Source organism: Sesamum indicum, linkage group LG2, assembly GCF_000512975.1.
Source record: "Sesamum indicum cultivar Zhongzhi No. 13 linkage group LG2, S_indicum_v1.0, whole genome shotgun sequence".
NCBI classification, from domain to species: Eukaryota; Viridiplantae; Streptophyta; class Magnoliopsida; order Lamiales; family Pedaliaceae; genus Sesamum; species Sesamum indicum.
The window spans coordinates 16,781,351-16,806,867 of record NC_026146.1 but is presented as its reverse complement, the minus strand read 5'-3'; the positions used below and the strand labels follow the sequence as shown (position 1 = coordinate 16,806,867).

The 25,517-nt window shown below is 33.5% G+C and overlaps 4 protein-coding genes and 1 long non-coding RNA gene across 7 annotated transcripts in view; 4 read left to right on the top strand and 1 right to left on the bottom strand.

The window, feature by feature from the left end:
- The window catches only part of LOC105156749 (floral homeotic protein APETALA 1), a 13,265-nt gene extending 9,199 nt beyond the window's left edge, over positions 1–4,066 (top strand). Inside the window, exons 9-15 of the mRNA XM_020691960.1 lie at positions 1,404–1,485; positions 1,635–1,699; positions 1,788–1,887; positions 1,997–2,038; positions 3,223–3,264; positions 3,352–3,464; positions 3,627–4,066. Coding sequence (XP_020547619.1) covers positions 1,404–1,485; positions 1,635–1,699; positions 1,788–1,887; positions 1,997–2,038; positions 3,223–3,264; positions 3,352–3,464; positions 3,627–3,726 — 544 coding nt within the window. The 3' untranslated portion in view covers positions 3,727–4,066. The remainder of the gene's footprint in view (positions 1–1,403; positions 1,486–1,634; positions 1,700–1,787; positions 1,888–1,996; positions 2,039–3,222; positions 3,265–3,351; positions 3,465–3,626) is intronic.
- On the bottom strand, positions 4,196–7,109 carry LOC105156475 (E3 ubiquitin-protein ligase At3g02290). 2 transcript variants are annotated; one of them, XM_020692095.1, is made up of 5 exons: positions 6,948–7,109; positions 6,491–6,627; positions 5,543–5,972; positions 5,252–5,361; positions 4,196–4,461 (listed from the first exon to the last, which is right to left on the bottom strand). In XM_020692095.1, the coding sequence occupies exons 2-5, from the start codon at positions 6,608–6,610 to the stop codon at positions 4,435–4,437; spliced, it is 687 nt and encodes a 228-aa protein (XP_020547754.1). In that variant the 5' UTR covers positions 6,611–6,627; positions 6,948–7,109; the 3' UTR covers positions 4,196–4,434. The 2 variants fall into 2 exon arrangements, with proteins under 2 accessions (XP_020547754.1, XP_020547755.1); XM_020692096.1 differs by having other exon boundaries at positions 7,006–7,109.
- Positions 8,275–13,280, top strand: LOC105156474. Its single transcript, XR_847357.2, has 4 exons — positions 8,275–8,413; positions 8,653–8,855; positions 9,797–9,886; positions 13,005–13,280. It is a non-coding gene; the product is annotated as an uncharacterized LOC105156474 (long non-coding RNA).
- LOC105156473 lies at positions 17,674–19,143 on the top strand. 2 transcript variants are annotated; one of them, XM_020691336.1, is made up of 3 exons: positions 17,674–18,216; positions 18,305–18,396; positions 18,477–19,143. In XM_020691336.1, the coding sequence occupies exons 1-3, from the start codon at positions 17,883–17,885 to the stop codon at positions 18,801–18,803; spliced, it is 753 nt and encodes a 250-aa protein (XP_020546995.1). In that variant the 5' UTR covers positions 17,674–17,882; the 3' UTR covers positions 18,804–19,143. The 2 variants fall into 2 exon arrangements, with proteins under 2 accessions (XP_020546995.1, XP_011070912.1); XM_011072610.2 differs by having other exon boundaries at positions 17,685–18,216; positions 18,516–19,138.
- Positions 19,756–25,517, top strand: part of LOC105156472 (nucleolar protein 14) — an 8,806-nt gene continuing 3,044 nt past the window's right edge. The window contains 10 exon segments of the mRNA XM_011072608.2: positions 19,756–20,096; positions 21,169–21,303; positions 21,622–21,775; positions 22,288–22,367; positions 23,206–23,265; positions 23,354–23,566; positions 23,923–24,053; positions 24,350–25,028; positions 25,177–25,369; positions 25,501–25,516. Coding sequence (XP_011070910.1) covers positions 19,866–20,096; positions 21,169–21,303; positions 21,622–21,775; positions 22,288–22,367; positions 23,206–23,265; positions 23,354–23,566; positions 23,923–24,053; positions 24,350–25,028; positions 25,177–25,369; positions 25,501–25,516 — 1,892 coding nt within the window. The 5' untranslated portion in view covers positions 19,756–19,865.

The following is a 25,517-nucleotide window of genomic DNA, read 5'->3' as shown; positions in this document are numbered from 1 at the left end:
TTATTTTACATATATATATAATTAAGCAGCATGTAGATTAATCTCATGTTCTTCAATTAGGCCAAATTTTCTTTGTTTGTTTCTCGTATGATGTCTGGTTTATTTCATCAAACCTTTTCTTGTTATACATGATCTAACGTATGGTTTTTTGTACTGATCATCATACCTGAACTAATAATAATGATCTTGGTAGTAATTAATCCCCTACAGTTTCCGGGTTTTGCGGTGTCATGAAATTTCCCAAACAGATAGCAAGAATCTTTTTTAGGTTGATGAGAAAAACTTTTTCGGGTTGGTCATCCGATTATTTTGGCTGGTTTTTTGACCACTGAATATAGAAATTGTCTTTCTGGTAATGTCTTTGCTTTGTGCTGACAGCTTTCCTTTTCTTTTCTTTTCTCTTTTTTTTTTAAAAAAAATCTTTCCCATTTTCAAGAACGGAATAGCTCATAATTGGTGTAAATTTCAGTTGTTGACACGCGGTATTCTTAGATTCTGTAAGTTATTATTGCGCTGGTTAGAACTTAGTACTATGATCTAATTTGTTGTCTTCTGCGGGCGGCGGCCGGGGTGGGAGCGGGGGTGCAATGACGAAGGTGGGAGTCTGTGTTTTCTTGACAGGATGGGGAAATCATGTCTGAAGACAATGACAGTGTAATTTCTTCAATGTTAGAATTACGATGAAAATTATAAGTTTCCAATGCCTTTTCTCTTAATATATTTTACTGTTTTAATCCAAAAAGATCGTTGCAGGAGGAAAATATGTGCATAAAATACATTCTGAAAACTTTTGGTAATTAGGTTATGTGCATTTATTGAATCTCCTTTTTTCTTATTTTTAAAAGGACTGTTAGTCTAAATATTTTCAGAAACTAAAGAGCTTGTGCCGTTTAATTATTAAATTTTCATGCACTATAAGAAAATGACGCTATAACTATGAAAAAATTAATGTTATCGGTATTGAACTAATTAGCAAAAAGAACAATTCTTGCGAAATTAGTTGTTAGCAGTCTACATTATTTAATATAAGAGAAAACTGCTAGCTTATTTCTTTTTTTCTCCTCCTTTGTTTTGGTAAAGAGAAATTAGGCAGCTACAAGTGATGTTAGTAATATATGTATATATATATGTACAGATCTAGAGAGAGAGAGAGAGCTGTGTTTATCTTTATTGTTTTGGGTGATGAAGAAAGCTTTCAACTGTAAAATTCTTGTATAGCTAGGGTTCTTAGATGCATGCTACTTGCCTATACTAGGTAGCAGTTTTTTGATCCTTTAAAATTTTCTTTCTAAAAGCGTATATATATATGTTACAGTGTCAGTGATGATGATGATGGTAATGATATATGTATATATGTAATGAAAATGAAAGATTTAGACAATTGGTGCATGAAAATGTTGCAGCATGGACAGGATCCTGGAGAAGTATGAAAGATATTCATTTGCGGAAAGACAATTGGTTGCAAATGATCAGCCCGACTCTCCTGTAAGTCACCTAATTGTTTTCATTCATTCTTTATTCAAACTATATATATATATATGTATATATATAGGCAGGATTTGCTGTGTTGGATGCTCAGTTGTGTTAAATTTCAATATTAAATCTTATATATTTCGACTTAATTAATTTTGCAGGCCAATTGGACTCTGGAATACAGCAAACTCAAGGCAAGAATTGAGCTCTTGCAAAGAAATCACAGGTAATTAATTAATGGTTATTAATTATGAAGTCGGAGGGATAGAGGATTTTTGTTTTTGTTTAAAACATTTTGGTTTTATGGTGTGCAGGCATTATATGGGGGAAGATCTGAAGTCCATAAGCATGAAGGATCTTCAGAATCTGGAGCAGCAGCTTGACACTGCCCTCAAGAACATTCGATCTAGAAAAGTATAATACGTTTTCGATACAAAATTCTTCACTAAATAATCCTTCTTTTACTATTAGTTAATTTATTTTTCAGGAGAGATCTCCAATATCTATGTTTTTTCCTGTGCAGAATCAGCTGTTGTACGATTCAATCTCTGAGTTGCAGAGAAAGGTCTGTCCTTTCACCCATCTCTCTCTCTATATATATATATATATATGCATGTATATCATTATCACTGCCTAAGATTCAATTTAACTATAATGAGAAAAACGAATGGGCAGTATGGGAGTGCACAAGTTAAAAGTACTTTACATAGACTGCAGATAGATACATGTGCGTTTGATCTTCGGATCATACTACACCTAGTGCTGTGGATTGTGTATGTGTGTATGGATAATTATCACTTTTATTCCTCTCAACTTTAAAAAGCTGAGTATATATCAATTATTTATTTAACTATACATCTACAAGATATATATCCTTCTGCATCATGACCAAATTTCAAATTTTGTAATAACTATTTTTCATTGTTTTCCTCGAAACATGCCTAGGGTTTCTCACGATTATATATTCTTGTAGCAATATTATATTATATCGAGAGAGAAAGAGAGATCCAGAGGGGGGGGGGTGATTTTTTTTGTTCAACTGGTTTATTTCATACATTATCAAGGATTTAAACACCAATCTCTGTCAGTACAATCAAATAAATGGCTGCCAAACACTAGTTTTGATTTAATGCTATTGTAATGTCGATAGCATGGATTACATTTGATCAATATACTGGTAATGGTCTCGCTGAACCCCCTTCATGGGATCCGCGGCTTTTCTTTTGAAAAAAAAATGTGGATAGCATGATAGGGAAAACTGTAATTTCACTCTTGTAAATATATATATGAGCTGGCAATAAAGTCATGCTGGCCTAACTCAATTAACGAAGTTGAGACCCCATAACTCTTATGAAGTCATAGATTCGAACCCCACTAACGTGTAAAATATAGATTTATATTTTAATAATTTGTGTAATTCTATTTTAACAACAGGTGTTAACTTTGATATTTGATTTTAATCGATTTATTCAAAAGAAAAATAATAATTTATCATTTTCACTTTTAAAAAGAATAGGACATGTTGAAATCAGTTTGACACTTTGGTGCTACATTTTAAGAAAATGACAATTTGAGAACAATTCTAGCCATTTTTTTTTCAATTGCAGGCCTGAATTGCCCTTGTCACCTTGTCATTATACAGGCACCAATGCTTTCCTACTAGATTAATCAGTTGGAGTTGGTGTTTTTAGTTAAAAATCTTGGTATTCTAAACTATTTTGTGGATGCTTATTCTGGTTTTCTTGACAGGAGAAAGCAATACAAGAGCAAAACAGCATGCTGGCAAAGAAGGTGATTGATCGATCAACATTATATATACTCCACTTCTCACTTATTACGAACCCTTCACTTAAAAATGTTAACTCCTATGTGATGTAGATCAAAGAGAAGGAGAAGGAAATGGGACAACAGACACCACTGCCACCACCACCACCGCCACCACCACAATTCTTAATGGCACCTCATCATCAGCTTCCTTGCTTAAACATTGGGTAACTCTCTTTCTTGTAGTAACCAATCCACACCAATGTCAGTGAAAAACTATAAGCTTAAGCTCTATCTAGCACAATGTTGATTAGTGCATTCTAAATGCTCGATCCATCTACTTCTTAATTAAACAGTTGGTAATTTATCGCAATTTTCCTTTAATGCAGAGGGGGGACTTATGAAGAAGCAACAGAAGCTAGAAGGAATGAGCTCGACCTCACTCTTGATTCGCTCTACTCGTGTCACCTCGGATGCTTTGCTGCATGATTATGACTGTTTGTGTGGACAAGGGAAATAAGTTTTCTCAATGTGTCCACGAGGACAGCAAATATAAATCTGAGAATAAGATGCACTAAATATTAAGTATGTTGTTCTTCTATTTGAGTGTGACATCTTGATAACTTCTGATTACTCTTAACATGAGTTGTTACTATGGTTGTAAATGTGGAGTCAGAAAATACTCTCCAGCTGTTAATGCTATGCTTCTTCAGAATCTACCGTACTGTAACGGAGAAGAATCTCATGGAATATGACAATAATGTAATCATTTATGTATGATTCATGTTATGACCTGTTAGCAGATATATATCCCTTTTATTTTCATCCATGTGTGCATTTTCAGCTCTATGATCATCAGACCTTTAAATGACTTAAAAATTCATGCATGGTGAACCGGTGTAGGCTTAAGAAGGCTTTGGAGCTGCACGTTGGAAAAGTAATACTAAGGTGGTGCGAATAAAGAATAAGCCATCAGTTGGTAAGATATCTTTTCAACCAGCAATGTAGGAGCACTCCATTAAAGCGCAGATGATTAAATAAAGATAATTTGTTGTTGGAGAAAACAAGAACTATTTGCAAAAACTCAGCAATCTAGTGTAGAAACCTTTATCAGCATGAGCCATCCATGTCATGTTTCCATATCCTCTAGTTCAGCAAATCATCGTCTGATCCTCCTTGCTGCGTCACACCACAAGTTCAACTTGATTCGTTGAACAGCATCAACTAGAGAAATTGGACAGAAAAAAAGGTGATTTGAATGCAACATCATGCTGGCAATACAATAAGAATCTCCCAAATAAAACTAGTCAGTTCATAGTATTAATCAAGTACTTGAGAGAGAGAGAGAGAGAGAGAAGTGTCTAAAAAATGAACAAGATCCTGTACAATCAGATATCGATGTTTTCAGATTCTTGAGTATGAACCCTAAGAGGACATCTTAATATTGTTCTGGACATCTTCAATCATTGCTTTTAAGTTCTTATTTCTTTTTTCTTTGTGTTTGTAATTGTTAGCATCATGGTACATTCTTGTGCAGGAATCTTTCAAAGTCGTTTTGTTCTAAAAGTGCAGGTGAACTCTCATTCCTGATCTTATCAGAAGAAACCGAACATCTTACATTAGAGTACCAAAGCAACAGTACACAATCTCTTTGACAACATCCTACAAGAGAATTGAGTGGATAACAGTGTTAAAATTTGGAAGAATTCTAATCTTTAGACATTATTTAAGAGATTGAGAAATCCATTCCGCTGATCTATTATCTCGAGATGTATTGCACCTTAGTATCAAGCTGGAGCTAATGTTTACTGTGTTTCAGACTCATTCATTGGTAAACTAGTAACAGATCTTTACTACAAGAAACTGGCAATTGGACAATCAGGTGGGCAGGGGGGGGGGGGGGGGAGGGGGGGAAGTAACAGGCATATGTATCTCTTGATGAATTGACAAGCATATGTATCTCTTGATGAATTGATAAGGTTTCAAGACACGCAAACAAAGTAGTTGCAATCACCTTTCCACATGCTGGACAATTTTTGCTTCTTTCCATCCACTCATAGATACAACTGAGGTGATAATGATGAGAACACTTTGCTACTATCTTGGGATTTTCTTGTGTATACTCTGTCAAAGAAATAATTCTGAGATTAGCAGGATTAAGATGTGTACGGATTGAATTGTGAGATTGCATAAGCTGATTTTGTACAAATACTTGCAGTACCTATCTACCTATGAGTACTTGTGCCACCATAATGTATGAAGATGCACGAAAGAAACAGATAGGCTAAGAGACAGAGAATTACACCTTCAAGACATGTTGGGCACACATCTTCATCATCTGGTGAAGGATTTATATTTGCAAAAATACTTTCCACTCCGAATGACAAATCATCCAGACAAGATTCCGAACCACAATTCTGCCTTTGAGATCGCGCTTCACTGTTAGAGACAACGATTCTGTCTCCTTGTAAAGATTTTGAATTAACTTTATTATCTCTTTGTCTAACTGGTTCAGGCTGAACTCGTAAACAGCAAGTGCCTTTCTCCTGTCTTTCACTTGATTCATTACATTGTTCTTCCAAATACCTTGAACTGGCAGCGTTCGGCTCTGCTCTGTCATGAGACTCACTGACCTCGGGTGAATCATTGAGAACCATTTCAGAATTTAAAGCAGGTGCCTGCTGATTAGATGAAGAGATGGCACGAATTTGTCCTCTGGTCAACACATTCCGATGCTGTAGCAAATTTGCACACAAATGAAACTTATATAGTTGTATTTAGGAGAAACAGAGCTGCCAGAACTACAACCATACTAACAACAAAAGGAGAAAGAATGAGAAATCTTCAAAGTCCGAAACACAAGAAAAATCTAAGTTTTGGAGAACTCTTGATCACCAGATTATATTCAGCACACTAGCACAGCTGTCTCTTTCTTTTTGACTAATCATCAATGATCTGTTGCCTACTTACCAGCTTAATTCAGAGAGAAGAAACTAAATCAATAGATCCTGAAAACTAAGTTCAATTTCAATTGTTTCTTAACAGTAATGGTTTTTGTCTTGCCCAGGCCACTACTATCATTCTCTATTCTCAAAGAAGCATTATCATATGATTTGAGATTGATTTAATGACCTAATCAGTTTGAAAGGTCTGAATCACCTCTTCTACCCTTTACAATTTTAGAATCATCAGCTTGACAATAGTGAACATCAAAATACCAATATAAGACGAGAAAGATCGTCCCCAACCATACCTTGTTAATGAAATTCTGAAAGAAGCACTTGGGACACAAACAATCATCTGAACTCGAATTGTCTAAGCCAGTATTATTTTGAACATCAGGGACATGAAAACAACAACATAAGGCACCCATATTGCGACCACACCTCTCTGCATAAAAAATTTACACCTTCTGTTAACTATCAATACAATTTTAAGAAAGCTATCAAATTAAGATGTTATGGAAGTGCAGAAGCATAAACCATAAGTAAAAGTACACCCCTCTAAAACTAACAGTGGTAACAGATTCTAACATTATTACTATACTCTGAAAGACTTAACTAATTATGAATTACATCAAAAAATCACAAGGGATTTCTAAAATTTTGTTCTTTGTAATCGCAGACTCACAGTTTATCACATACTGTTCTCATAATCAGCAACAAAGTAAAATCAGAGAGTATGATATCTAATCAACCCATTAAAGAAACCTTGTAAAGGGTTCTTAGCCAGAAAAAGAAGTGCAGTCCATGCACTGAAGTTCAAAACCTTATTATATCTACAAAAGACGGTGGAAGAAAAAAGGATTAAACTTTCTGCCGCCACAACATGCAAACAAGCATTCTCGGCCAACAATGATTAATTCATTAGCAACCCAAAGAAAAGGTAAGAACAAGCAGATCACAAGAATTCCAAATATATATGGTATAAAGAGAGAGTGCAGAAGCACCAAGAATGGGCTTTTTGCCTTTTTGGGATTGTTGAAAGAGAGTGGAAGAAAAGGAGACGTAGGACTCTCTTTTGATTCCAAACGTACGTGAAAGAGGAGGAGGGCAGCAGGATCTTTGCCTATGAATTAGCTGATTTTGTTATATCTCTCTTGATTTTCAGTATTTATTTAACTTTTGTTACCATCATATTCTTAACTTGGCAACTGCAATATATATTTTCTTTTATAATTTTTCATCATCATTCAATTAATCTCGATTTCTTGCGTTCAAGATTAACGAATGATTCTTGTAATTTTTCATTAATTATGCATACACCCTACACTAATTTTAGATCTCATCTACTGAGAAAGAAAATCGCATCCAAATGCTATGCTAAATCTTAATCCAAATCAATGTCAATTTGAAAATTAAGTAGCAATCACAAATTTGAAATTTTAAGTTTGAGCTTCATCACATGTGTTGATATTTTTTTTACTTTACTCATTTTTATGAATTTATTGTAATTTATTATTATTATTATTATTCATTGATATATAATGTTTTTTCTAAAATTTAATTAAAAATTATCGATATAGCTAATTGCTATTTAGCTTGACGGTGTGGAGCCGGGCCAAAATGGGCTCTGCAATCTGTACCAATTGGTATGGGCTATTGGGTCCGTATAGTCAGCCCATATGTCTGATTCAATTGGATTTCAATTACTTTATAAACTTTTCATGGGACGGGCTTGGGACGCTTGGATTACAAGATTCATTATTACAACTATCCACACTATAAAATTATTGATACATCTTTTTAAAAAAGTGTTAATATATTATACTTTAGAGGAATTTATATAATTTTTTCCCACTGAATAGAAAGTGTACTTATAATTACAATTATAACCTGAAAAACATAATTATAGTTTTACAAATGTCAAATAATAAACAGAGGCCCAAATATGGCAAGTTCATTTTATCCATTAAGGCCCAATATTTATTTGTTGTTGAACCATAGTATAAAAGAGATCAATCGGCCCGGCCCAATTAAAAGTAAAATAGGGTTATAAAAGTTTGTTACCGTTGTATAATACAAACACACACTAACACACTATAAGTATGGAAAATTCGATGAAAATGCAACAGAAAAATAACAAGGAAAAACAATATTTCTTCGTTCATTTCTGACGTTCTCATCATCGTTTGCTGCATTCATCCGCCTCCAGCCTCGGTTTCTTCTTTGTTTAGGTAAGGATCTCTTGAAAGTCATCAACTCAAAGCAAGTGTTTTCTTTCGTTTTTTTTTTTTTTTTTGTAAAGTTTCTTGATTTAGGGTTCTTGATTTTTTAAAGCAATTGTGAAATTAAATGTATCTTGGTTAAAGGAATTTTTCTGTCCGATGGAAGATTTGATATTAGTTCTTCTTGATGATCATCGAATTCTTGTATTACACGGTCTTATTCTTTTTTTTCCCCTATTCTTTTCGAGGTTCTGGGTTAATTATTTCAAGGTTCTTGAAATTCAACTACTAGATGGGTTCTCTTGTATCCTGTCGATTACTACTACGGAGGATAAGGGTGCGGGATTAAATGCAAGACTGGCAGTGGAGACATTGATGTTGGTCGAAACTTGTGAGGGGAATAGCCAAGACGATTCCCATCATTGGAGATTCTCAGGGCTCTTTCCTTTGGGTATGGTTGTTTTTTTTCATTTGATTATATTCAGTGGTGATGTTGTTGTGATTTTTTTGGTTGCTGTGAAGTACTTGGTATGAATTTTGCTTGTTTACCTATTATCAGTTATGGCATGAAGATAGAAAAGGAGGAGAAAATTCACATTAGGCTTTTCTGCTCTCACATCACTGATTCTTTGTATTTCTTCTCAACGGATATTATTATATTTTTTTTGAACTAATAAACTGGTCATGTTTATCTGTTATTGGTATTCACATCTTCGAGGCTTCGTTCTTAAAACAAACGCAACTCTGCTTATTCCACTTGCATCCCCCGTGTCTTCCAAATTCATTGTATATTTCTAGTTATTCTTCTATCATTTTGCTTTGGCGATAAATATATCTGGTCTTTTATATTATTTTCCTTTTGGGTCTTTCCCATCTTATAATGTAATTTAATCGGTTCTGAATGCTTTCATGAGAGATTCCTACTGACTTTTAGACTGGAATCCATGAGATTATTGGCATTCCTTTGGTGAATATGTTGGTCTTTTGCATGTTCCTTGAGTAATGCTTGTGTTAATTGCAATTTCTTTTATCAGATTGTGATGCGTTTAATGACATAGTCACTTTGTTTCTCCAAATCTGCCATGAGGGCCTTATAGGCTTTGATTTGGATTGTCATTTTGGTGTGTTAGCAATAATATTAAATGTATGCATGTTTTGTTTCCGAAAAGTTCTTTGCTGGAAGTTATATAATATAAATGCATGCAAAACTGTACTGGAATTGATTTTCTTTTTTTGGAAAAGGTTATCGGCATTAATGTAAAAGAATCATATGTACATTTACAAGCTTTTTAGAAAAGGTTTTTTGGAAATGATTATCTATTTGTGTAAAAGGTTAGTGATACCTTTTCAAGCTTTCTTGAAATTGCTGCCAATGATCCTTGGTTCACGTAGGGCTTTGGTGCTGAAACGTTTTGGCTTCACTTGTTAAGGTATGGAGCTATACGAGCAAGATATTGATGTTGTCAATTACACAATTTTAGGGTAAGACAACTGCTTGAAAGTAATTTGAAGCCATGTATATCTTCACTTTGGTCTGTGACTGTGCATCTACTTTAGGAGCAATAGCATTATGTTTTCCATCAATTTACCTATCTCCTCTGTTAATGTGCATAAGTGATTCACTGAAATCTAAGTGCCATCCATCCACTCTCTCATACTCTTATTTGCGCTTGATTTTAAGAATATTAATATTCTCTTGGGACTGTGAGGAAACTTCCTAAACCATTTAATGAACCAACATGATATTTTCTCTAAAGTACCATCTAGCAAGGTGTCTTGGTTTATGCAGTATCTGATTTTTATGCCTTTAAAATATAGCATGCCACAATGATGTATCTGTGTTGTTTTCTTTCATATCTTCATAATTCTGTCTTATTGCAAAGAATATATGTCGTATTATTTATAGTCTCCTAGAGAAGTGTTGTTATTGGTAATTTAGCAGGATTTGTTGAAAGCACTATACTATACGTTTGATGCATAGCAACGCGGTCAACTAATTGGACCCTTACCCATTTATTTCAGTTGGTCATCGTATATCGAATATCTATTGCTAGTTCCATTAAAATAAACTGGACCATAACTGATTGTGGAGGCGCCATGCGATTTCTTTGGCCTCGACACATGTAGCATACAACTATAAAACACCATATACTTGATATTTCATTTTTCAGTTATACGTGTAACATGCATTCATTTGATTCTACAATTGAAGCACGTGACTTGGTATATGTGATTCATACTTGTCTTTTGCAAGAGAGAGGCCTAGAGTTTGAATTTGGTTTGCCAATTTCGTGCAAAGTAGATAACCTCGTCTCGATAAGGATTGTGTGTGAATCAAAAGGCTAAGTAGGATTTAAATGCTCAACATATGTTGGCTGCTAAAGTGTGCTTTTTGACGACATTTTAGAACCTAATGGTAGCCTACTTATCTTCATATTACTCTCTCCAAGTTTCTAACTCAAAAGCAACCGGTGCCCCTATTGGTTCTTTTTTGTCAAATTTTCTTCCATATTTTGAAATCAAGAAGGTTGAACCATTGATTTTACACTTTGTACTTCCATATTTTGAAATCAAGAAGGTTGAACCATTGATTTTACACTTTGTATAATTCGAACCCAATATTTTTACTGCTTTGATTTCTTTGAAAAGCCACGCAATCACCATTCTCATTTGGAAAGAAAAGAATTATGAATTTTTGTGGCTGTTCCAAATGTGAAGGATGCAAGGATAGGGTTGAGTCTAAATTGGAGAATAAACCCTCCTCTCTTTTTGTAAATTTATTCTTGGTTCATTTATTGTGTTGGGTTTTCTTCATGCGCTTGCCTTTAAATTTTTTGTTTTTAATACATTTGACATTCTTGTATGGATTTGCAAAATCCATATTGGTTCATGTTATTAGCCTCTTATTTTTGTAGGTGTAGCATAGAAAAATTTGTTGAAATATCTATATCATGCAATCATGAATTATTTTATTTGTGAACTTTGAGGATTTAATTCTATGCTAAAATGCCAAACAGTTGTCTAGATGCCAATTTAAAATTCCTTTTCACGAGGACTTGGTAAATTTTTTGTGAGTATTGAAATTTCATGAGTTGATAAATGGTTTTTGAGGAACACACAGTTTTTGTATCTTAAATAGTGTTTGAAAAACTTTCTATTTTTTATTTTTAAATAATATTATTGAAAATTGGTTTTTACCACTTAAAGATTTGTTTTCCTTGTCAAGTGTTCTTTTGTTTTCAATTCATGTTCTCAAAATCGGTTTTTATCTTTTACTTAAAAATTTATTTTTCTTGTCAAGTGTTTTACAGTAAACTCATATTTTCAGAATCAGCTTGAAGCTTGAAGTGCACTTACAAATATCTTGAAGACTAATTAACAAAATATTTTGATTAGCAATAGATGAATTCATTTAATTGTTTTTGGGTGAAAGCATGAAAAGTCATATGTTTGGACTTTAAGTGAAATAATTTGTTGAATTTTATTTTCATAAAAGTAACAGAATTTGAAACAATTTTTGAAACATTTTGAGAAGCATTCAGTTTATTAAAATAATTTTTGAAACATTTTGAGAAGCATTCAGTTTGTTAAAATAATTTTTGAAATATTTTGAGAAGCATTCAGTTATTATTTCTGGTCAAATAGCATTGATCGCCATATTTGTCTAGATTTCCAAAAAAGTACATTATTAACTTTTCTTTTGATAAATGATTACTCTATTGAAACTTGTCAAGATGTGTTGAAAATTCTTTTAAGAAATTTTTACCAATAATTTTAAAACGAATAATGAGATTGGCATCTAGAACCGTTGTGCAATTTAGTATATGATATTTTATTTTTTAAGTTCACGAATGAACTAATTTGTGATTGTATGCTATTATGATATTTTATTTTTTAAGTTCACGAATGAACTAATTTGTGATTGTATGCTATAGAATTTCCACCAATTTTTAGATACACCTGCAAAGTTAAGATGTCGATGACATGAACGAATGTGGTGTTTTTGTAAAATTTGTACAAGAATCTTAAATGTATGACAAACAAAAAGTTTTTAGAAAGCAACATGAGATCAAAACCTAATATAATGAACAAACCGAGAATAAACCAACAAAAATAATGGAGGGTTATTTCTCATTTAGGCCTAAACTCCAAACTGTCTTGTGCCCGTCATATTTAGGGTGGTCCCAAAATTCGTGATTCTATCGCCTCCAAATTAGAATGTTGAGAATGTGAGGGTTTCACAGAAATCAGACACTTTTGGGTTTGAATTATACAGAGGAAATTGCAATGGTTTCAACTTTACATGATTTGTAAATATGGAAAAATTTGATAAAAAAGAAATTGATAAGGACAAATGTTGCTTTTTGGCTAGAAAAATGGCAGAGAGGAATAGATAGATATATAGGTTATCATGTGGTTTTATATGATGTCAAAGTTGCACTCTTTTTTAAGTAGCCAATATGAAACAGTTGAGTGTTTGAATTTCTATTTCGACCTTTAAATTCTCGCATAGTTCTTAGAGAGAAGATGTTATTTATGTAAGTTGTTATTGCATGTTTTTTTCTTTTATTGTTGATTCTGCACTTGTTTGTTCTTTCAGTTAACAACTTAATGCCGGTGGAGATGATCTTGCACTAGTTTTCATGTCCACTCGTTGATTTGGAGTGCGAACCTTTTGCACCAGTTTTCATGTCGATCGGGTTCAAGTAATTCGAAGTGTGAGCTCGAAGAAATCAGCGACCATCTTTATTGTAAATAAGAATCAAGTGTGTTTGGTGCTTTGGCCTTCTTTGTACTATGTGAAAAATTGTTACCCGCTCCAACGGGTCTGGCTTGTTTCTTAACCAAAGAAATGAAAATTTTGATTCAAAACCAATTTCTAGCTTTATATATATTGCTTGATTAACTTCGAGAGCATATCAAAATCAGCTCAACTCAATATTATATACAAGTTGGTACAACATTGAAACTCAAAATGGATTGTTTGTTCGGAATTTTTTTATATACTTCTACCACTACTCTACTTACAATTGGAATTTTTGAACTCTATTCACCATATGGAGAAAACACTTCCAACCAAAAACAAATAAAAGAAAAGAAATTTTTTTATTATAGTTAGTTATAAAATATATTAAATTTGTGGTATTATTTATGTTTCTATCATCAAAATAATAGTATTAACCAATTATATTTTCAAAACAAATTGATAATAATTACTTTAATTGATAAAAATTTATAAGTTATATTTTATTAGAGTTCTCAAAATGATACGCATCCATTATATTATGGAAAAACTTATAATTTAAAATAATTATCTTATATTAATATTCAGATAAAATCAGTTAGTCGGAAGCCACTTGATTTAAATTTTTCAACAATATTTTTAATTTATTAAAATTGATTATATTTATTCTATATTATATTTTTATTCTTTTATGTTTGGATTAGTATTTCTCTGTTTTAAATTTTACTGTGCCCTCTAGTATATTATGATGAAAATCAAAACTACGTGAATTACAGTACAATTTCAAAATAAATTTCTACTTTTCATATTAAATAAAATCAAGGAAAAATCATATTTTTGGTCCATATGTTAGAGACTTTTTCAATATAGTCTCATTTGTTAATGACCTTCTGGGAAAATTGCATCTCATAAATCGAAAAGTTTGTCAATGTTAGTTTTCATGTGCATTTTCCATCCAATAATAAACTAAAAATGGATAGAAAATGTACGAAAAATGCTAAGATGACATTGAGATAGTTTTCAATTTATGAGATGCAATGTGAAAATATCGCGATAAATGGAACTAAATTGAAAATGCCTAATAATTTATGAAAAATGCTAATGACTCCTTTAATAATTGGTTGAAAATGCATGTGAGGTCTAAAATAGAAAAACTTTTAACTTACGCAATGCAATATAAAAAAATCGTAACAAATAGACTAAATTACAAAAACACCCTAACATATCGGGCCAAAAATGTATTTTTTTATAAAATTGACTAATTAGAAGCAACCCATTTTAAAATTTTCAATAGTATTTCTAGTTTAATAAGATTGATCATTTTTCTTTAATATTTCGTGATATTTATTCTTTCATATATATATATATTTTAATTTTTGAAGTTTTAAGTTAGTATTTTATATATTATTCTACTGCTATTCATTTTAAATTTTACTGTGCTTATATTCCATTAATTTTTATTTTTTTTTATGATAGATAAATTTATGTAAACATAAATCACCATTTTCCATGATCTTAATGTGTATAATAGCAATTAATTTTCATAGGAGGACTCTATATTTTGAGCAAAGCCCATAAAAAACAACGTTGAATCATACTCGTGTGCGCCTTTGCATATATTTTGATAATTGTCTGAAGATCACAAACCTCCAACCTGGAAAATTAATGCTTATTTGGCCTCAAGAAAGAAGATTAATAAAATGGTCAACAAGTACATCAAGAATTTGAAGTCTACAGCAGTCCTGGACAACGACTGTGATCTTAAGGCTATTGCAACAATGTTGAAAGAAACAGAGATCCTTACTTTTTCAGTTTTAAAGTCTGTATTGATACTCATGGCTAGGGAAAGGAAAGATCAAAGCAAAGAAGTTGGTCACTGTTTTCCAAGTTCACTCAAACTAGCCGTGTACATTCTAAGGTCCAACAGAAAGCTGGTGCAAAAAACTTGTGTTCGAACAAATTGCATAAAACTCCTCTGTGTTTTAAAAAGTTTGCAAAATAAACCCTCTTATTATGAGAATAAGCTAAAAGCCCCATGTGTTTTGTAAAACTCGACTCAATCACCCACTCTTCGTTAAATCTAACTAACAGTGTTAATTTTTTAAAAAATAACCATTATACCCTTACTTATTATATATTATTTATTGTACTAATGACCGTTGGATCTTCTTTGATCAAATACTGATCGTTAGATCTAATCAATTAATCTCAACCGTTACATTTTAAAAAATTAAAAGGTCTAGATTCAACAAATTATTTAACTTATATTATATATAAATAATTTAAAATTTTAAAATATATTATTATTATATTTATAAAAAAAACTAACTACCCACGCTAACCTCATAGCCCCCCCCCCCCCCCACCCCCGCCTTCCCCCCCCCTTCCCCTCGCGTCGTGACTTGAGCCCACTCTCTATGATTGACAAAAGCTCAAATTGAAGGTATGAAAATATTCGTCTTGAAGAGAGGATTCGAATGGTACCATTGGCCGTCTAAAATTCGTCCGGATGGCGCCGAAAATTTATTTCTAAGTTTCAGGCGAAAATCGCCGTTTTTCCTTTTTTTAAAAAATTAATTTTAATTATATTAATTAAAATATATTTTAGTTAATTAAGAATATTTTAAATAATTATAATAATTAGATATTTTGGCTAATTAATAATAATTATTGTAATTAAATATATATTTGAATTTTAGTAAAAATAATAGTTAGATTTAATAATTAACAATTATAAAATTATTTGAATTTAAATATAATTTAATTTAATATGAAAAAATTTAATTTATTTTTTAAGGTGACAAATGACAAAAGGAACACACAAAACAAGCTAAAAAGCCATTTGTATGTTATATAGACCCATAGAGGGGTACTTTAGTCTAAAGTGTCATTAAATATGAATCTAAACCATAGAAAATGACTACCAAACACAGTAGACGCGCGTCTCCTCCACTTACTGTTAGTTGCTAACAGAATGGGGGTTTTTTGCTGACTAAAACAAAATATGAGGGAGGTTTTAGCCTATTCTGAAAATAGGAGAGTGTTTTTTGCATACTTTCTAAAATGCAGAGGGAGTTTATGCATTTTGTCCTAATTTAATGTGTTGTTTATTTGTGATTTTATTACCCTATATAGTATTTTGATTTGCAAATATATGATCTTTTGTGAATGAGTAAGCCATTTTCAGTTCATAACAATTATTTATAATTTCTTTTTTATGTATATAGTATATGATCTGTTACATTATTTAATACATTCAAATTTATAATTAATTCAATACATCAATAATTTAAGTTAACGAATACATTTTGATTAGACAAAAAATAAAGAAAACAACAATAAACTAGTATCAAAATAAACATACACACATCTATGTTTATATAGAAATTCAAACTCACTGTCTTTTGATTGTAATGTCTCAATTTTACAGTAGAGGATAATATAAGAAACTCGCGATTCTTCTGAGTTTGATGTAATTAGAAAAATACAAGGGGTTTCATCATTTCATCCATATGCTAATCACTTTGGTCTTTTTACCTATATATATGTACTAAGCAATTAAAGCTCCAAATGTAATAAATTCTAGAAAGCATATGTGTCACACGTTGATATGTTCTCTTAACTAATTAGCGGTCTTATTCTTTGATTGATGATTTATAATCATTATATTTTCTCTTATCATTACATATCACCTTCTTGCATCATTGTAATCTTTTGTTTTTGTTTCTCCATTCTTAACTAACCTCCCCATCAATTCCAAGTAACTTTGTCCCCTATGATTTGTGCTAAAGTCTATTCATCTTTCCAACTACTGTGACTTATTAAATGTACCTCACTACCACAAAAATGAGGTTTTTTTAAGAAAATCAATAAGGTTATTTAGGATTTCAAATTTATAATAATTGAATAAGTCGACATAAATCTTTTCACATTGCAACTATATATTTCTGCACAATAATTTTAGTGTAAGTTCAAAAAAAATTTAAACAAAAATGCGTTTTTAGAAAGGGCTTAAAAAATAAATGAAATAAATTTATAGAATCAAGTTATAACTCTGATTATAACTATATCCATACAAAAATATCTTCAAAATTAAAAAAAAGAAAATATAATCAAATATTTATTCCGTAATTAAATTCCAATATCTAAGTACCATACCCTAAAGCATATATAGTCGATGAAATCAAATAAAATTCCTCAAGAATACCATGCATGGCCCTACTGTTTTCATGACAAGCACGTTCAAAACAAACCCCACAACCTAAAGAATTAAAAGCACCAAAGGCGAAATGATTATTTTTACAAAAGAAGAAAAAAGAGAAACAAAGCATGTCCCACACCATCATTTCCATTTTTTTTTCTCTTGGTACAAAAAGAAATTGTATACTTTCGACTCTAATCACTAATCGACAAGATAAACCTCAAGATCACAACCTACTCATAAAAATATTCATAAATTATTTAAATAGATGAAGAATTCTGAGATAAAAAACAAAAAAGAAAAAAGAAAAACTCGTTCTTGTAATTAGTTGAGGCAACATGCGATTGACAGATTACAGTCATAAGGGATAGTTGACGTGGGCCAAAATCCCACAGGAAATGCCCAAATTTGCTGTCTTTTTCCTCACAAACTTTCTTCTTACATAAATAACAACCAACTCTAGCTATCCCCTCCTACTTGTACAGCAGCTTTGCCTATTTGTTCATAGGAGTTAGAATTCAGGTCCCAACCAAATGGGCAAAATTGCCACCAAAATGCCTAACTTTTGCCTGAACAGGATTAGACCCCTTGTTAGGGTTCGATCGCAACCACCTCTCCAGGCCCAAAACCAAGAACACTCAGCCAGCATTATTGATGAACAGAAGCAAGACGGTTTTGTCAGTGTTGATAAGAAGGATGACTCCGGCGGCGGTGCAGAGAAACCGGCTGCGGCGAGTGGCCGGAAAATCATGATCGTGGTTGATTCGAGCGTGGAAGCCAAGAACGCCGTGCAGTGGGCACTTAGTCACACAGTTCAGAATCAAGACACTGTTGTTCTTCTCTGGGTCACTAAGCCTTCCAAACAAGGTTGGTTTCTAGGTGTCTGCATTTCATATATACATATACATATACATATATATATATATTGATAACAGAAGATCTGAATTATTGATAGGTGATGAATCGTCGAGCAATAAGGATGTGAATCATAGAGTGCCTGAATTCCTGACATGTATGAAGAATTCTTGCCAGCTTAAAAGGCCTGAGGTCTGTACATTTTTTCGAATTAGAATGGAAGTATTTCTATTCCCATTTTAACTATAGGTGTGATATATTGTGATCCTAAGTGTGAAATGGTGAACATGTGTGGAATTTATGCAAGAAAGGTGCGTTTTGAGGTGGCGGTGGTGGAAGGAAAAGACAAAGGGTCGTCTATAGTGGAGGCGGCGAAGGTGGAAGGGGTGGCGCTGCTGGTGTTGGGCCAGAAGAAACGCTCAGTCACGTGGCGGCTTATGTTGATGTGGGCGGGGAACCGGGCACCGGCCGGCGGAGTGGCGGAGTACTGTGTCCAGAACGCTAGCTGTATGGCGATTGCAGTGAGGAGAAAGAGCAAGAAGCTTGGTGGATATCTCATCACTACTAAAAGACAGAAAGATTTCTGGCTCCTGGCTTGATGACATACATTTCAATTTAGTTATATTAATAGATAAGTTTGTTTTTTTGATTTGTGGTGGAGATGATATATATGAGTTGGATTTGTACACAAATTACTTAAACTTTTAACCTTCAATTAGTTGTAAATGAAACGATTACAGCAAATGACAGTACTCCCCGCCCTCTCACCACTTGAGTTGTTTGATTGAGCTTTTCTTGATTTTGTGTGGTGGCTGAAGTATGTAAGATGTATAGTTTGGCAGTTTGGCTGAATGAAATTGGACTACTTCCCAGAAAACTTAATGAGGGCCTCATGAACTCTACACTATGAAAGTGAAGAGAAGTTCTCTTGGGATGGCCTCATGCTTCGGACACAAAATTTGGAGATCTCGTGTGAGTGTCTTGCAACTATGACAGTGAAGAGAAATTACAAAATTAAAAAAAAAAAAAGAGGTGGAATTATCATGAAAATTGAAAATTCACTTTTGGATGGTCTCCTTCATGGACTATATTTTTTGTGGATATTTGATGGTATAATATAAAATTAACTTTGGTTTTTAGGAAAATAACATGTGGCATGAACTTATGAGATAAAACTTAATTTTCATAGTTCAAGAATTAAGTTGAACAATTTAAATTATTTTTTTATAGATCTAAAATTTGATATAATTATAAGTATTCCTTAATTATAGGATATTTGATAGACACTCATTAATTTTAAGAGTTATTTATAATTTTTTAAATGATAAAAAAATATTTATAATTATATCAAAATTTTTAAGAGTCATTTGTAATTTATGTATATAATTAATTATTTTCTTTTTAGATTTCGACGTTTGTGTCAAAATCTTTTATGGTCAAACCCATTAGTAAAGCCCATTAATTTCGAGATCCGTTTCCGATATCAAATCCATTAAATGAGCCCATAACTGTGCCCCAGCAAACTCCGCTTGCTCCGAACATCGTAAACCCTAATTAAATTTACCTAAAACCCTGGTCGAAAGCTCTCTTCTTCTTCTTCTTCTTCAGTATTCAGTTTCCCTCGAATTCGAAAAAATATTAGGTGCAGAGAATCTACGTTAATGGCGAAGAAGTCAAGCACAGAAAGTTCGAAGACGAAGAAAAATAAAAGTAAGAACAAGATAAAGAATAAGTTAAGCATTCTGAATTCAGAAGCAAAGAAAACCAAAGCACCCAAAGAAAATCCATTTGAGAGCATATGGTCGAGGCGGAAATTTGATATATTGGGCAAGAAACGCAAGGAAGATGAGCGACGCCGCATTGGCCTATCTCGCTCACTTGCCATCCAAAAGGTCCCGTTTTCCTGTCATCTATCTGACTCTTTTTAACTAACATATGTGCGTAAACGGTGGTTTCTGATGCTGTTGCTATCTCTTTGCTTTCTGGGTTCATGTCTTCTTTTGGTATGAAAAAGATGCCTTTTTGTTGAGTTGTTATACGTATCTAATTCTGTTTACAGCTATCAGTTTACGGTAGTTTAACTTCTATGGTCCCTGTTGACCTAGCATGTTCTCGGAGAAATCATTTTGTACATTTCCTGACAAAACGTTAATTCACCTACCATCAAAGTTCTGGACTTTTATTCTAAATTGTCAGTTGATTGCACGAATGTATCCTATAATTGAGTTTAGGTGCACCACACTGTATGCCATATAATTACTCAGTTTTTTGGCATTGGAAAGAACTCTTTTAGTGCCCATTGCGTACTTGTTACCTTGTGTGTGTGTGAGTTCTGGTACTGTAAGACATAGTATTAATGTATTATGCTAGTTACTTGGTTAGTTCATCTATGAATTGGTGCACAGAGAGAGGTGAATGCATATGCGTTTGTGTTATCTTAATTCTTGTTTGATTATCTTTTATTAAGAGGAACCTCTTATACATTGCATTGTGTAATGTCATCATGTGCATGAAAATTGCTGAATTTTGTATTCGGCCTCTGACTACTGACAATGTCATGCGCAGTATGTGTGTGTTTTTCTTACCTGTTGTATATTCATATAGATGCAACTGTGCAAGTACTCCATGGGGCCTGTGGGTAGTGTCTGGAAGATCTTTTTCCTAAAACTTGTAGCTCCTTTCCTTTCCTTTCCTTTCTCTCTCTCTCTCTCTCTATATATATATATATATTTGTTTTTTGGGATTGGGAAATCGGTATCAGTTTGTGCTAAGAACACATTATTTTACTTTGCTCACCCTCAGATTTGTATCACACTTTTTCTGAAAACATTAGGAGGAACATTCTTATATGCATTGCATGTACCATGAGTTTGTCATACATGGGTCTGACATGCCCATTTTTCTAAATTGGGGAACTGGTATTGGTTGGATTTGAATTGTGTGGATTTTTGGGTTGAAATGCAGAGGCAAAAGACACTGCTAAAGGAATATGAGCAGAGTACAAAGTCTTCTGTCTTTGTGGATAAGCGAATTGGAGAGCAGAATGAAGGACTTGGGGAGTTTGATAAGGCAATTTTAAGATCTCAGCGTGAACGACAGGTGAGGATTTTTTAAATTGACTGTTTTTTCAAGTACATTGACAGATTGACTGGAACCACTTGTAATTTTGAGAACATGTAGTTCTGAGTGATGTACCAGTTGGATGAATTAGAAGACATCAGCAAAATTTTTTGGTGGCTTTTTTAGAAGTATAGCAAATCCAGAAATCGAAGATACTCATAAAGAAGCTGGGGCAGCAAAAAAAATGACAGAAACTAATCATTGAAGCATCATTGCCTTTCTTTTTTTTGTCCCTGGTTATGTGGGTGTGAGAAATCTTTATTTAAATATCTTCTATTACTGTTGGCGCGTGATTAGTTAAAATTGAAGAAGAAAAGCAAGTACAATCTGTCTGATGGGGAGGAAGATGAATTTGAGATTCAAGACAGTGGTTACTTTCCGGAAAGAGATGATTTTGACGATGAGGAACCATTGGACGAGGACGAAGCTGACCAATCAGTTGGGAGTGACAGTAAGTGTTTATGTTGCAATGTGGTTGTTCTGCTTTCCTTTCACAACAAATGCTGTATTTCTGACATGGGTTGTGCGTGTATAGGTGTGGAAACAGAATATAATCTTACAATGGGATAATGATTCATGTTGCTTACATTTTATTGCTTGTTGTGAACTGAAAGTTTATAAAAATCCTCTTCCACTCATGTTTTTTCCTCATCACTTCAACTGTTGTACTTGTTCTATTCCTTGGTTTCCTGGTATCTCAAACAAATTGGTTTATATTTGGTGCTGGTTTTGTTTCACGTATTTGACTTGGACTGTCTTAAGTTGATTATGATTTTTAATATGATATTTCTTAGCTGGACCTGGATATAGATAAATGAACTTCTATGTTCAAGCTAGACCTTGCAGAGCAGTTATGCTTCAGATGTTTTTTATCTAATGGCTTGATAAGGAGCAATAAAACACATTGTTTGACTGATTTGGTTCCTCTATATCATTTTTATTGGCCTGTATATTGCTGTGCAGAAAAGTTGACGCTGGGACGAGTTAATCACCATGAGGCAGAACCTGATTTGGAGTTCAGATCAGCAGAAGGAAGGGAAAATGTGAGATTAATTTTATGCCACATGACAATTCCACCACCCTCCCCCAAATTCTCCAGACCCTTTTTCTTTTCTCTGACATCCAGTCATTATAATAGTCTCTGTTGGATCTTGCATTGTCTCTTGGCTAAAAGAATTGTCACTTACATTAGAGAGTTATTTTGGTCCATCCAAATACCTAAGCTATTCAACCATGAAATTCCTGCAAAATTTGATGGATAATTAGCCAGCTTCATCTACTCGTTTGATATTTTTAACCTGGTTTTATAGGTTCAAGTATTTTGTGGTATGATTATTTTTGAGTGTTATCATGTCAAAATGAGGATGCTGGACTCAATTGTTTACATGAACAAGGCAGTTCCTCCATTGTTCTTTTCATTCATTTGGTCCTGTGGAAGGGCTGTGGAATAACTAACTATGGTAAATTTCCCCATATCATCACTCAATATTCATGATATATGAAAGTAATGTTTTAATTATTTTCCCCTGACTTCTGGCACTTGCCTCAAATATCTAGCCTTGTTGAACATTCTTTTCTTTATTAGGTGTATAATTTTTCTCCTTTTTATTAGGGGAAACCAATTGCTCGTTTTTTGGATTTATCTTCTGGGAGTAGGTAGGACTATAGCCATCGTCCTTAAGTTTCCAAATTGGCTGGGTTTCTCTAGAATCCTTTTGGTTGTTCTGGGGTTTTGCTGAATTCATTCCCCTTATTTGAAATATCACCACAAGTCCTGCTAAAGTATGAAACTACAATATATCTAAGAAACTAACTTTATTTTCCTCAAAACAAGACCAGTCTAATTCAGCTTCTAATTGGGTTGCATCTTTCTTATTTCAGAGGCAGAAGAGCAAGAAAGAAGTGATGGAGGATATTATATTTAAAAGCAAGTTCTTCAAGGTTGTGAATTCTTTGTGATTTATAAAATATCATTTGCCTGTGATACTATCTGTATTTGTTCATGTCTTACCTGCTGGCATCCTGTCAGGCTCAAAAAGCAAAGGATAAGGAAGAAAATGAACAGTTTATCGAACAATTGGACAAAGATTTTGCATCATTAGTTCAGTCTGAGGCCCTCTTGTCACTGACACAACCAAACAAAATGAGAGCTCTCAAAGCTCTTGTAAACAACAGTATCTCAAATGACAATGCCAAGAAAGAGGAGACAAACATTGAACAGAACAAAGTTCCCCCTCAGCAGGTACATTTCTACTTTACAAAATTTTTCTCATACTGTGTTGAGTAGTATTCTTTGATAATGGCCTCAATAACTAATCCTCGCCGATTTTCCAGAAAAAGAAAAATGGGAATCTTTTCCTATTCACTTTGCTTCTTTCTTTCGTACTCTTTTATTTATGGTTGTACTAACTAGTTCTGGCTGGTTTTCCAGAAAGATAAAAATTTAGAACCCCATCCTCTACATTTTTCTTCTTCATTTGATAAGATTTCCAGCCGCTCGACTTAATGAGTTCATGCATGTAAATGCAATTGCTTTTTATGGTTCTTCTATTATTTTGACAGTTATTGATAATATCTGGGGTCAATTGGTCTTTACAGGAAAAACCTGATCATTATGACAAACTGGTTGGTGAAATGGCACTTGATATGCGGGCTCGGCCGTCTGACAGGACAAAGACACCGGAAGAGTTAGCTCAAGAGGAGAAAGAACGTCTAGAGCAATTGGAGGTATAATTCGGTTTGGACACCCAGATTTATCTTTATCTTAGTCACCTTGTATTTATCTTTATCTTAGTCACCTTGTATTTATCTTTATCAATTGGATAAGGTGGAAGTTATTGATTTTTTTACATATCCCAGATTTCACATGTCGACTTTCTTCCTCTATATACATATTCCCGAGACTTTGGTTTATATTGTAAATTTGTAATTATCATTAAATAATACTAATAAAGCTTAAACCTGGAAAAAAGGTAGATATTCAGTGGAAGAAATAATATAATAGCAGTAAAAGTAACATGCATACGTACCTATGGTTCAGGATGGTTGCTGCTGATGATTCCAGCAATGAAGATGCCAATAGTTCTGGAGAAGATGATGATGAATCTTCTAAGCAGATTAGACATATATCTGGGGATGATCTTGGTGATTCCTTCTCTCATGAGGACAAACCAAGAACTAAAGTTGGTTGGATTGATGAGATCCTTAGAAGAAAGAATGATAGTGAGCTGGAGAGTGATGATGCTGCGAGTTCTGGGGAATCAGAAGATGATGAGGAGGATGCGGAAGAATCTGATGGGGACCATGATGAAGATGACAAGGCTCAATCTCTCAAGGACTGGGAACAGAGTGATGATGACAATATTGAAACTAATTTGGAGGACGAATATGATGATGAAGATGACGATGAAGGAGAGGGTGATGATGGTATTGAGAAACGGGTGGATATGGTAGACCAGAAGAAGATATCAGAAAGTAGGGGCAAACAAAAAGGCAATGCAGGTTTTTCCAAAGTAAAAGCAAATGTTGAAGAGGATTTGGATAAAAAAGGGGAGCTTCCCTATACAATTGAAGCTCCAAAAAGTTTCGAAGAATTTAGTGCATTGTTGGAGAATCGCTCCGATGATCAAATTCTGGAAGCTATAAGGCGAATTAGGGCATATAATGCAATCACTATCGCAGCAGAGAACAGGAAAAAAATGCAAGTATGTTCATTTCGGTTTTATGCCCCCCACCCCCCAACCCAAATTTGAATGTATAAGCATTTATCATTGATCTATGCATTGAATTTATCCCCCCTCAGGTTGAATGTATAAGCATCATCATTAATCTATGCATTGAATTTATTTGCAGCTATTTTATGGCATCTTATTGCAATACTTTGCTGTTTTGGCAAACAAAAGACCATTGAACTTCAAGTTGCTCAATATGCTTGTCAAGCCCTTGATGGAGATGAGTACAGAGATCCCATACTTTGCGGCCATATGCGCTCGTCAGCGATTGCTACGTACCCGTACTCATTTTTGTGAAGATGTCAGGCACACAGGTTAGCTGTAGACTGTATGGATCAAAATATTCCGTTTTTTAAAACTTTAAAGAGCCAGGGATCTTCAGCCAACACATGGGTCTCTCATTTCATTCTTTTTTATCTGCTCCCGAACTCTTCTCCCATGACAGGGAAAAGTTGTTGGCCT